The sequence below is a fragment of the Gambusia affinis genome, linkage group LG05 (assembly GCF_019740435.1).
Source record: "Gambusia affinis linkage group LG05, SWU_Gaff_1.0, whole genome shotgun sequence".
In the NCBI taxonomy this organism is placed as follows: Eukaryota; Metazoa; Chordata; class Actinopteri; order Cyprinodontiformes; family Poeciliidae; genus Gambusia; species Gambusia affinis.
Window position 1 is genome coordinate 2,729,756 of NC_057872.1, and position 12,867 is coordinate 2,742,622.

The following is a 12,867-nucleotide window of genomic DNA, read 5'->3' on the forward strand; positions in this document are numbered from 1 at the left end:
TTACCTGTGAAAGGTAACGCCAGTGAATTCAGTTTGTATTGTAAAACGGTTGAAACAAGTCCACACAGCACATGATTTAGGGAGCTCCGATCGCTCTACTGCCACATACAAGATGGCGGCGACGTAACGCAGGACTCAGCGGTCAATGAGGCGTCTACGTATTCATTTCTATGTGAAGTACTGCCGCCATCTTGGAGCGGTCTTCCTACCTACTTGGCTAAATCATAGACATAAGATGCCTCAGCACTGTGCGGCAAATTTTTGCTCAAATCGACGGACTGTTGACGTTAGGACTCGGGGGATAACTTTTCACAAGTAAGATAAACGTGGAAAAATGAAGAATTGAATTGAAAACCGTACACATAAAATAAATTCTGAGTGCCTTATAAATCTTCTGCTATTATTGGTAACAATATCGCATTAGGTGTGATATGAAACTTACATTTTACTATATAATGCATGTATGTACTTATAAATCTCTTACAGATTTCCTCTCTGTGTTCAGTGTCTTATATTCGTTTTGTTTCTTGATGCATACACCTCTTCTCAGGGCTGATATATTGTAAACGGTATAATTTCAAGTTTTGAAAAAAAAGTTAACCAAATTTTTCACACGATTAAGTCCACAAGCGACCAGGTAGATGCATTAAAAGCATACAGAGCTGCATCTCGTGAGCGTGTTTTGAGTTTTTTTTTGTTGTTGTTGTTGCTAGAGTAGCGCTGGTCACTTTTAATTGTTCGTGCGTGGGGCGTTCAATGCTCGCATGGAGTGTAACACACGCTCGTGGGAAATTAAAATGGTATTTTAATTTTGTATTTCTGGTATTTTAAAGACCAAAATGACAGTAATTCAATATAAAATATGTGAAACTTTTAACAAAAACTGTGGGTGTATGTCTTACATACATGGTGAATTTTTGACTAAAACATGTTTGTTTTTCATTCAGTGAGTAGAGAATCCACAAATTTTACTCAATAAAGGTAGTGATAGTGAAATGACTCAAGTAAAAATAGAAACTACAGCATAGTAAAAATACTCCTACAGTAATTTAAAAAAGAAGTTACTCAAGTAAATGTAATTGAATCAATATCTCTACTACCCAGCTGACAGTAAGATACCAATATCTCATGCCCACCATTCATACAACAGAACATCTGACTAAATAGTTTTCAAACAAGCTTACTCACATTTTCATTAGTTTTGATTCATTATTAACAGATATGCATCAAAATATGAATTTAATAGAAGTAAAGTCATAAGAAATTGAATATAAAAAGTAGTAAAAGAGGGAGAACATTATAATGAAAAAATAAGACTAATCTACTTTGAACAATGTTTTTGTGTAGGCAGTCGCAAATCTCCTGTTTTCGTTTTGAAGGTTTCCCAAAGACAAAAATGTGAGGAAGAAGTGGGAAGCGACTTTGCAGAGAGAGGGATTCACTGCAAGTGATTCGTCCGTGCTGTGCAGTGAGCATTTTAAACAGGAGAATTTCGACAGAACCGGTCAGATTGTCCGACTGAGAGATGGTGCTATTCCATCAATCTTCAGCTTCCCTGCTGAGCTCCAAAGAGTAGGTGCATCATCTTAAGTCTCTTAGCATTCACAAATGTACAGATTGTATTATCACTCACAGGACAGGGTGAGATACTCATTCCTCCATTTGTTTCTGTGTACAGATAGCTTTATACTGTAAAGTTCATAATCATTATGCTTCTTCATTTTAGCCTGAAAAGTGCAGGATGACAGTAACCTCCATAAAAGTTGAACCTAGCCTGTCTGTGGCCTCTCAGGATGCCACAGAAACTTGTACCTCACAGCCACAACCTCAGTCTAATGATGTGAGTATTTATATTTTAAACATGATATGGTGATGATCATGGCCATATTAACCACTCATGTTAAACACACTCACAATTGAACGCAGTCAATTAGATCACATAGTGCGATCTTCATCTCTCTGTCTATTAGGATCATGGCTATGCTTTGCCAGCTTCTCTTTCCGCTGTTGCGGCTAAACTAAAGGAAGCCTTGGCAAGAGTGGAAAGTCTAGAGAGGGAAAAGAAAAACGCCATGGCCAGAGAAAAGAGGGCAAAGACCACAGTTCAGTCTCTGTTGGGGGATTTGAGTGACAAGAAACTAATTAACAAGAAGCTCAGAGAGAGGCTTGAATTATACTCAGGTAAGATGAAATTAGCTCTTTGAAATTCATGTTAAAGACCCATTCAGTAAATTATTGAAAAGTCCATTTATTTCAGAAACTTTAACACTAAGTGAAACACTTTATATATATTAACTAAACATAGATTGAAAAGCCTTTATTGCTGTTAAATATGATATCCTGCTTACAGTTAATGAACACAAGATTTTAAATTAGACTCATTACATCAAACCAATAAAAAACATTTATAATACAGAGATGTAGCCTTAATGAAAAGTATGTCTTATACCTGCTTTCAGATTGTCGTGTATTTTCAAAAGGTACTCTTTATCTGACAAATGAGCCTCAATGGAACACAAATTCTAATTAATTTAATATAAATACCATACTGTTATTTTTTTTACATTTTCAGCTATTATCTGAAGGAGAGGTTTTTCATTTTTGCTCTTAAAATTTCAGATCTTCAGCTGGACTTCTTGGAAAAGCAGGGCCACGAGTACACAAAGGAGCACAGAGAGTTTGCCCTCACACTCCATCTGCACAGTCCAAAGGCATACAATTACCTCCGGGACACTGGAAAATTGCCTCTCCCACATCCACATACATTACAAAGGTAGCCTTAATGTTGACCAGTTTATTTATTATTTTAATTACAATAAACTTTGAAAATATACTCAATGAATGTCTTTGTATGTTATGTCTTATAAGTAATTATTGTATGATGTGCCTGTTTTGTAATCTAGGTGGCTGGAGTAACAATCCATCTGCATGCCAGTTCCAGGACATCTGATGGTTCGATGTGGTGGCTCACTTAATGAATGGGACAAGCAAAGTGGCTGCCCAACATGATAACGTGTCCCTGTCACCTTTAGACTTCCTCTGCTTGAATTGCTGAAGAGTGACAATCTGCATTTCAGCTGTTGTGTGCGACCGTGGCTATCTTCCAACTAAGTTTGGTGATCTGGTGGAAAATGCTCTGGTCTATACAGCAGGATTTGTAGCAGATTCTACGAAAACTGCTGTGTCGTGTGAGCTGGTCAGAAATGCTACGTCATCATCATTTGATGAAAACCACCACCTAGTAACCCTGAACAACTATGGTTGTCCTTGTGATTCCATCACACGGCACAGTGAAGCTGCTGAGAGCTGAGGTACTAGAGCTTCAACACAGCAACCTCCAAAGGTGTCAACCATTGCACACATTGAGAGGATTAGACATAATTTGACACTCAGGGTTTCCCCTAGTGTATCGTAAGCCTGGCGGGCTGGTAGGTTTTACTCCTATGTGTTTAGTCCTGTACAGGTTTAACATGCTGACTCTGTGTCTGCGCTGATAAAGTCTGAATTCCTGGTTAGCTGGTGCGTTAGTGAGCCGGTGGTTCTGTCCGTGGAGGAGCTTTCGCGCTCGCCTTATCGTTGCGCAGGACAAGGGTTTATTTTTATTTTATTTGTTTGCAGTGACACACCAAACTGTATATAATAAAATGCTTTATCTACAGTCAGCTAGAATTGATGCACGCATCTGCGCTAAGAGCAGAAAAACCCGTTCCATAAAGTTCCGTCAACCAAAATAGTCTTTGTGGCGCTTATTAAAAACCTTAATAGAGCTACTAAAACCACATAAATTGTAGCTTAACATTCTTTAATACAAATATTTATTAATGCATCTTTAATACGCCGGTAGTATTAAAGCTCACCGGGCCAATAGGGGAAAACCCTGACACTGATAATCATCATTCTTTCTGACTTGTTGTCATTGGTTATGTTTTTGTTTTTTTAAGATAAAGATGCACCACATTGTCAAAGTCACTTCTCTAGATTTACAGAAAGACAGTACAAGAAGAAAATGTCTTCAAAGCAGTCCTGTTTCTGGGATTTTAGTTCATGTGAAACTTTTATGAGCAACTCTATACATATGTAAATATGGTTGTGTCATCACAGATGACTGATTATTTGTGTATATTATATATTTTATCCATATGCATATAATTATAAATAATCTAATCATATAAAATGTTAATAATTAATCACTTATATATTTGTATGATTGCATGTATACATAGATGTACAAATGTAAAATATTAATTAAAAAATATATAACAATATGAGTGGCTGTGTGCTTTGCAAAATACTTTTCGTACATCATATTTCATATTTCATTAATGTTAATCCCACCAAGAATATTTAATATACTGAACCATGTGTCCATATGTATGACTGTATGCATAAACGTTCAGGGAAAACAATTTGAAAATCAGTTTAGCATTCAGTGAGTTATGTAGACATTAAGCTTCATTACACCTGCCAAACAGATACAGTGTAATCTGTAATCTGAGTAACCATTACAGGCAACCTTTCCAAAAGGGCAACGGCAACTTCAGTATTAGGCCTGACTAAGGGGAGAACAGTTTTTTTTTAAAAGATTTATTTAGGATAGCTGATGATAATGACACAGAAAACAACAAAGGAAAGTGATGTCTAAAGTTAATGAATCAATAAAAATCTTTCAGTTTTTAGAGATTCGGATGTCTTGAATTCACACTAAGAGGCCAGTTTCAGCAAACTACTGATAGACCAGGAATCAAACATTTAACTATGCTTCTTAAAACATCACAGATGTTAATAGGTCAAGCCAATTAATGCAAATGGGAATTTAAGATACAATAACCAGGGTTTCCTCCAGTGTATTATAAGCCTGGCGGGCCATGAGGCTGTTTTTCTTCAGAGCCCCCATGGGGACATGGAGAAAAAACCTGGAATCTGAGGAAAAAAAGATTTCAATCTGAAAACATACGATTTGTAACAGAAACAGACCAAGACATTTTCAGAATATGAACATGCGTGATAAAAAGAGTGAATGAAAAAATATATTCAAACTAAAAGAAACTTGGGTTTCTTTACATTACAGATGCATTTTCGGAGGGGGAAAGGGGTTTCAGGTGAAAAGATAAACATTTTACATTTGCTTGAAAATAAATCTTTCTCTTTATCTTTTGTCTAGTGAGTCAATCACCTTCTGTTCTAATATTAAAATTTTGCCCCACAGTCAGAAACCATGCTGTAGTACTGGCTGACTATTAAACACACACATACAAATCTGTTGCAGTCCTCCCTGGTGATCTCAGTTTTGCAGATTTCCATTCTGGAACCAAGTCAACACAGCACCTCCTCTCCTCTGTCCTGTAACTCCTGAGACAGAAAACAACAATTGTGTATCAGTGTATAAATGTGTATGCATCTGTGAGTGCCAAAGGGTGAATGTGACTCTAATGTAAAATGCTAGTGGTCAGTATGATTGGAAAAGTTTGGTCCATTTATCATTTCCCATGAATTCACATTGCCCTATGAGAAACGCTGTTCCTTTGAGGTTTAGTTCAGAGGGCCGTCTGTTGTGCAACTTGTTATGTGTGTGTGGAAGCACAGTAATTAGGAGTTTCACATGATGTTTTGTCCTTCCGAGCACCCCTCCCCATACACACACACACACACACACACACACACACACACACACACACACACACACACACACACGCACACACGCACACACACAAACCCCCCACTGTCGATCCTTGGAGCACATTCTTGGAACAAGATCAATAGATCTGAGTGGAGTTTTGTCTTTCTCAGCAAAAAAAGGCATTTGTCTGCTGTCTTGGCAAGATGTCAGGAAACATTTGACAGTGTGACCCCGGGGCCCGGTAAGAGTGCAGCATGAGGGAATGTGTATAAATGTCCCACCAGCAACATGGGGCCACAGCTGCTGGGCCTGATAAGACTGTTTCTACTGGATCTAAGAGAAGGTAAGGAAATATATTCATATTGTGAAGATATTATATGTTCATCAAAATAGAAATAAGATTTAATCTGCAGTGAGATAAAGCTGAAAAGTTTTTAACGGTTCAGAGGGATCAGGCAGAAGTTGTAAAAGTTTTGTTTAAAAGCTGCTTAATGAGATGGAGCGAGTCAGCAGAGCAGCTGGTTGTAGAGGGTCTAAAATGTTTCCATATCCATGTTAAAATGCTATTATAGATGTTAAAGGTTTCAAATAATTTCTGTTCTCCACCTTTAAATTGACATATGTACACTTCAACCTCCTTGACCAGCTTCTTGTTTTCCTCACTGTTGTCTCACATTGCATCTTGTTTTCACTGACAACCTGATAAGCGATGAGTTAGACGTCCTCTGGGTGGTCCGCCAGCAGCCTGCATGTTTCTGTGTCAAAAATGTTAACATTTTACGGGATATTAGAAAATATTACTAGGTAATTCTGTTATTCGGACACTTTATTGACATTATTTAAACACCAACTGCAGAGTCTGAAACCAAGGCCAACACATTTTTTAAAATAAATATACATTTGTTTTGCACTTCAGTTAAATCCAATGAAGTAATTAGAGCGTGGATCTTCAGACAAGCTGTGTGATCATGGTCACATTTAAAAGGAAAAAAATAAATATTAACTACTGAGAACAATGATGAGTAAGTATATTTGTATGCTTATATTAAATATACTTAGGACACAGAATGTGTTGTTTAAAGTTTTCTTATGTTTAACGGAAGCCACATGTTTTATTTTTTCAGTTTTTGTTAGTTCAATAAGGGTATGTACACCTTGGAGAGCCACTGCACAGATAATTGCTCAGAGTTATCTGAGTAATTATCAGGGTATCTGTTTGCTTGATTTTTTAAAATTAGAATATTCAGTTAGATTATGAAATAATGATTATTAATTTATGATGAGTTGTGATAACTTCTTTTTCCAACAAGCTACTCCCACTATCATTTGATTTCTCATTTTTCCACTAGATGAATCTTCAAGCCGTCCCCTTCATCCTGCTGGTCATTTCCTGTGGCCAGGCTTTCCAGTACACCGAGCTGGCGCAGTACGTTGATGACCATCAGGAAGAACATATTGAGGTGACAAACTTGAAACACAGACGGGGCTGTTTCTCCATCTCACTGCTCATCTTTTTTGACATACTACTTGCCTCATCTCTCCCCAAACCTGATTGCTCTGACTACATGCTGATCAATCACACTCATTGGGTCCAGTGAATGCAAGCAATTTGCACCTATTAACAATAAGCTCAATTAAAAGTGGGAGCAGGTTTTCTGTTGCAGTATCTTCTGCTCACCCTCATGGTTAGGCAATGGTTGTGTCTCCACCATAGTGCACAATGACAGCAGGTTCTCCTTATGTGATTTGTTGAAGATGTGGGTATTAGTTGCTTACAGGATGACTCACCTCACTTATTCAACAGAATAACTTTCTGTTATATATAATCAATTCTTTGGATTGATTAAAAGTTACAGCTCATTCACAATGAGACTTTGATTTGTGCGCCAGGTTCTGAGGGAGTGGGTTGCAATTGAAAGTGACTCGAGCAACATTCTGAGAAGACCAGATCTGCAACGCATGATGGAGCTGGTGGCTGAGAAGCTGAGACTGATGGGAGGAATGGTACAACTGGTCGATATCGGAGACCAAGAGGTCAGTGACAAAACCCCCCGGTCTCTGCTAAAGCGATTCTCTTTTTTAACTTCTCTTTGAGAATTTGGAGTTTGTCGTCTTTACTTCAGTAGGCTAATAAAAATTCTGCAGGGGTTGCTCCATTGGACAGGTATATGTCTTCATTAATATACCTGAGATAACAAAACTGCAGCTTGATTTAGCAGAACAGCCAAGCACAAACCTTCTGAAAGCCAGGAGCTAACAGTTAACAGCAGGTTCATAAACATTTTCAAAAGTTGACCCAATTTACAATATCACCTCCTGGATAAAAGCATCCCATATTCAAAGTGAATATAAATACCTCAGTGTTCATCTGGACAACTGAATGGACAGGAGACTCAACAGATGAAGAAGGAACAGAGAAGACTGCACTTCTTGAGAAAGCCAAGCTCCTCCAAGGTTTGCAGCAAGATACTGCAGATCTTCTATAAGTCTGTTGCTGAGCGTATCATTTATTCTTCTGTCATCAGCTGGGGCAGCAGCATCAGAACCAGGGACCTAAAAAGGTTCAATAGTCTGATAAAGAAGGCTAGTTCTGTCCTAGTTCTGGTCTGGGGAACCTCATGAGATAATGATTCAAAGAAGGATTCCTCGTAAAATCAAGAAAATTATGGACATCCCTGACAATCCTCTTTATGAGACTGTCTTGGGAAAACAGAGTGCCTTCAGTCAGAAGCTTATTCAGATTCACTGTAAGACAGACTGCTACGGGACATTTTTCCTGCCAACAGCCATCTTGTTAAGATGGCTATCTACAATAACTCTTTGAAGAATTTGAATTAATGAGTTACAACATTTAATTTCCCTTTGTGATCAATAAATTATTTTTGAATTTTAAATTTGAATTAGCTATTGTTTTAACTATATCCTCATTTGTAAGTTATTGTGGATAGAAGCTTCTGCCAAATGCATAAACATACATCAACACCCTGGTACTGGTTCACATTGTGCCATATTATTTCCAAATCAGGGGGCTAAAGTATCATTTTGTGGAAATGTGAGAATACCAACCATGCCATTGTGAATGCAGCTTCCAAGTGGACAGACAATAGCACTGCCAAAAGTAGTGACAGCTCAGTTTGGGAGTGACCCCAGCAAACACACAGTGTGTGTCTACGGTCATGTGGACGTTCAGCCGGCGAAGCTGGAGGACGGCTGGGCTACCAATCCCTACAACCTGACAGATATCAACGGTAGCCACCTTTATGTTCTTTACACAGCTTTTTACCTGATTTTTAACTGATTTCATGATGATTTCTTCTTGTGGAATTATTTTTCAAAAATCAGTCCAAAGATACCAATTATGTCTGTTTGAAACATCTCAAAAATGACATTCTTTGTGATCTGCATTTAAATTTTCCTGACCTACAGCAAATTCTAGTTATAGTGTCATAACTAAATATGTTTCATGGCTCTGTACCTTCAGGTAATCTGTATGGAAGAGGAACATCAGACAACAAGGCTCCGGTTCTGGCCTGGATCCACGCCGTACAGGCTTACCAAGCCCTCAGCATGGTGAGAGAAAACACACCAACCCCTATAGAGACAACATTATGTATTATGTAAACATAGTTTTAACTTCAAATCGCTATATTTGTCAAACAATTACTGCATTTGTTCTTACACTCTACTTCTGGTATCCACCAGGACCTGCCAGTAAATGTGAAGTTTCTCATTGAGGGTATGGAGGAGACAGGTTCTAACGGCCTGGATGCAATGATCCTGGCGCAGAGAGACACCTTCTTCTCCGATGTGGACTACATCATCATTTCTGACTGTGGTTGGCTGAGCAGACGGCCGGCCCTGACCTATGGCACTAGAGGGAACTGCTACTTCTTTGCAGAGGTTGTAGAATTCTTTCTGAAACGTTTCTCTCTGTATCTGATTCTTACTATGTTGTGTGTTTAGGTTGAAGGCCCCAAACAAGACTTACATTCTGGTGTCTATGGAGGCACTGTGATCGAACCAATGACTGACCTCATTGGCATTCTTGGTGGGTCTAAAGGGCGTCTTCCTTTGATCTTCACACTTTGCCCTGTTCATTTGCTTTTCTGTTCCCTTTGGTAGTTTACGCAGCTGTTTTCCTTTAAGAATAAAGATTTCTCATCGAAACAGTCCCCAGTGAACTAGCTGAAGGGCTAAAGGAGCAGTACTCTTTGATCTCTAAGGAAAACATCCCTTAAAATACTTGCATGTTTAGAAATAGCTAGTTAAGTTAGGGAAATTAGTAGTGAAATGGTTTATAATGTGGACAAACATTTTTGTCAGATTTAACAATAAAATCAAGAGCCTCCTGACAAATCCCTTCAGTAAGAAATTATCATTGTGAAAAAATGTTCAAACCTATATGTTGTTGCAGTAAATTATCTGGTGTATTTAGCTACCGTTGGTTTCCAAATTTTATTTTTTTCCTTTTTTTGTTAAATCAGGAATTAACTGATATGTTAAAAAAAAATCCTCATTGGTTCTAAATCAGTGAGTTTAATTTCAGTGAGCACACCCAGATTTGATTAATCCCAGACCTATAGAATAATATCACTTAAACTGAACCTTGGTGCCAACATGAAATGTGCTAAAAGACTTTAAAAAGCAACCCATCACATCTAAAGCTAATAAGAGCAGATGAGAAACATAGATACAGAGATCACTGGCTTAAAAAGAAAACCGTTTTTAGTGAGTCCAGAGAACCTCTTTCCACAAATGAATAAAACATGGACAAGTAGTGGAAAAGTGAAACTTCCAGGGCAAAAACAATTTCTGAAAAAAACATCTTGACAGTCTTCAAGACGTTTGGGAAAATATTCTGTAGACTGATGAGAAAAAAGCAGTACTTCTTTGGAAGCTGTGTGTCCCGTTACATCTGTTTTGACGCTAACTCAGCATTTCAGACAAAGAATATCACACCAATAGTCAAATGTAGTGTTGATACTATGATGGTCTTGGCTGAAATCAAAATGGATGTTTTAGGATGATCTATTCAAATTCAAACTGAGTGAAATCCTGTAGCATGTTGGGCTGAGGGGGGAATCCAAAGTGACTGAATTAAAACAATTCTGCAAACATGAATGGGTCAAGATTTCTCTACAGGAATGTAAAATATAACTTACCAGTTATCGTAAACTGTGGTTTAATTGTCATATTTGAATACTTTCCTCGGGTAATGTTTTATATTGGGGGAAATTACAAGAAAAATTGTTAAAAAAAATCCTGATTTGCTTAATGGTCACTTTTCTCTCAGACACACTCATCAGCCCCAGTGGAAAGATTCTGATTCCGGGGATCCGGGAAGCAGTGGCTCCTCTGTCGGATGAAGAATGGAAAATGTATCAGGATATTGAGTTTGACGTGGACAATTACAAGAACAAGACTGGCGTCAGCCACCTCATGTACAACAACAAGGTAGTAAAAAGTCAAGTCGGAAAAAAAAGAAGAGTTTTTTTCCCCGACTCATCAAAGGGTTGCTTCTGTATTGCTCTTCCAAAGGTGGACTTGTTGGCCCATAGGTGGCGCTACCCCACTGTTTCCATCCATGGTATAGAGGGGGCTTTCTCTGACTCCGGCACAAAGACAGTCATCCCTGCTAAGGTCACTGCTAAGTTCTCAATAAGACAAGTCCCTGACATGGACCCAGCAGCGGTCAAGAAACAGGTGGCATATATGATTTCTTTAGAGTGTTCATTTATGTAGTGCTTTGCTTTACTAAAGTCTCCTTTTTGTGCTCTAGGTGACAGACTACCTTCACTCTGTGTTTGCTAAGAGAAAGAGTCCTAACAAGCTGAAAGTTACCATGGTGATTGGGGCCAAGCCCTGGCTGGCTGACACTAAGCACCCTCTGTATGAGGCTGGAAAGGTAGCGATCAAGAGAGGTAAGAAAGTTACGTCAGCTTATTAAAAAAAATATCTGTCCTGCACACGGCTATATGTTTTACTTCAGTTCTCTTCTACCTGAACTGTTTGGCTTTACAGAAGCTTGTTAACATAACAAGAGATGTTGTGCTTATTTGTGAAATTGTAAAAGCATTTAGAGCTCTTGAAAATGCTTTGTTGTTGTTTTTTTTTCCAACTCTGAAGAACATTCAACAGACAAAGAGTTTTTGCATTTGAGTTATACATACATGATACATATTGGCTCTCTTTCAGTTTTCAATGTGGATCCTGATCTAATCCGTGAAGGTGGGACCATCCCCATTGCCAAAACCTTCCAGGATGTGACGGGCAAAAGCATCATCATGATGCCCATTGGAGGCTTTGATGATGGAATGCACTCCCAGAATGAGAAAATGAGCAGGTTTTACACACTTCATGCCTAACAACTACTCTAATTTCTTTTTTTTCACAGGATAAGCTTAATTCTTTTCAGTTTTGGTCTCTTTTGCCCAGGGACACTGTTGGAAGCTGTGTGTCCTCATGTGACTTCACAGATTTTCTTTCAGATTAATTTCAGCCGCTTGGTCAGTCGGTTTTAATAGTTTAGTTTTCCTCCTTTGAAGTCAGTCTTATGTAGATGCATGTGGAAACTCACTGAGGTTTCTGAATGAAAGATTGAATAGCAAAATACTTTACTGTCCCACAATGGGGAACATCTGGTGTAACATTAGGGAAGTGACAGGTAATCACACATGTAGATTCACATAAAGATAACAAATAAAATACAATATATAAAATTTATTTACGAGTAACAGTGTACAGTAAGGGGAAAATTAATAAATAAAATACTGAGCAGTTATTAAAAATAGCATAGTCCGAATCAAAGGAATGTGCAACTGAATTGAATAATTTTAATAAATGCACAAAATAGACTTCTTTTTTATTTTGCAGGTACAACTACCTCGAAGGAACCAAGTTGTTCATTGCCTACCTGAATGAAGTCGCCCAGATTAACAAGTCCAGTGTTTGATCATTATAGGAAGATCTATCTATCTATCTATCTATCTATCTATCTATCTATCTATCTATCTATCTATCTATCTATCTATCTATCTATCTATCTATCTATCTATCTATCTATCTATCTATCTATCTATCTATCTATCTATCTATCTATCTATCTGTCTATCCTTGTGTCTTCTGGTTATTTTCATTCCTCCCTATGTATAATTAGTGTTAGTTATGTTCTAGATCATGCAGTACTGTAGTACACTGCATTTGTTTCATTTAATAAAAATAAAACAAATACAAAACTGTGTATACATTTT

The 12,867-nt window shown here is 37.9% G+C and overlaps 2 protein-coding genes across 2 annotated transcripts; both read left to right on the forward strand.

Annotated features, from left to right (window-relative positions):
• Positions 1–172: 172 nt before the first annotated feature.
• On the forward strand, positions 173–4,177 carry LOC122831292 (THAP domain-containing protein 6-like). Its single transcript, XM_044117378.1, has 6 exons — positions 173–315; positions 1,380–1,572; positions 1,727–1,840; positions 1,971–2,181; positions 2,620–2,773; positions 2,904–4,177. Exons 1-6 carry the CDS (start codon positions 236–238, stop codon positions 2,914–2,916), a joined length of 765 nt encoding a protein of 254 aa, XP_043973313.1. The 5' UTR covers positions 173–235; the 3' UTR covers positions 2,917–4,177.
• A 1,677-nt stretch (positions 4,178–5,854) lies between these two features.
• cndp1 (carnosine dipeptidase 1) lies at positions 5,855–12,852 on the forward strand. The gene is made up of 12 exons (XM_044116703.1): positions 5,855–5,960; positions 6,967–7,077; positions 7,508–7,651; positions 8,703–8,865; positions 9,099–9,187; positions 9,320–9,517; positions 9,581–9,665; positions 10,911–11,071; positions 11,156–11,320; positions 11,397–11,538; positions 11,813–11,960; positions 12,491–12,852. The coding sequence occupies exons 2-12, from the start codon at positions 6,967–6,969 to the stop codon at positions 12,567–12,569; spliced, it is 1,485 nt and encodes a 494-aa protein (XP_043972638.1). The 5' UTR covers positions 5,855–5,960; the 3' UTR covers positions 12,570–12,852.
• The last annotated feature ends 15 nt before the right edge of the window (positions 12,853–12,867 follow it).

Coding starts and splice junctions, on each gene's coding strand:
- LOC122831292 (XM_044117378.1), top strand. CDS start 236: ATGCCTCAGCACTGTGCGGCAAATTTTTGCTCAAATCGACGGACTGTT. Junction 316..1,379: donor CGGGGGATAACTTTTCACAA/GTAAGATAAACG, acceptor TTCGTTTTGAAG/GTTTCCCAAAGACAAAAATG. Junction 2,182..2,619: donor GAGGCTTGAATTATACTCAG/GTAAGATGAAAT, acceptor TTAAAATTTCAG/ATCTTCAGCTGGACTTCTTG.
- cndp1 (XM_044116703.1), top strand. CDS start 6,967: ATGAATCTTCAAGCCGTCCCCTTCATCCTGCTGGTCATTTCCTGTGGC. Junction 9,188..9,319: donor CTTACCAAGCCCTCAGCATG/GTGAGAGAAAAC, acceptor GGTATCCACCAG/GACCTGCCAGTAAATGTGAA. Junction 9,666..10,910: donor TGACCTCATTGGCATTCTTG/GTGGGTCTAAAG, acceptor CTTTTCTCTCAG/ACACACTCATCAGCCCCAGT.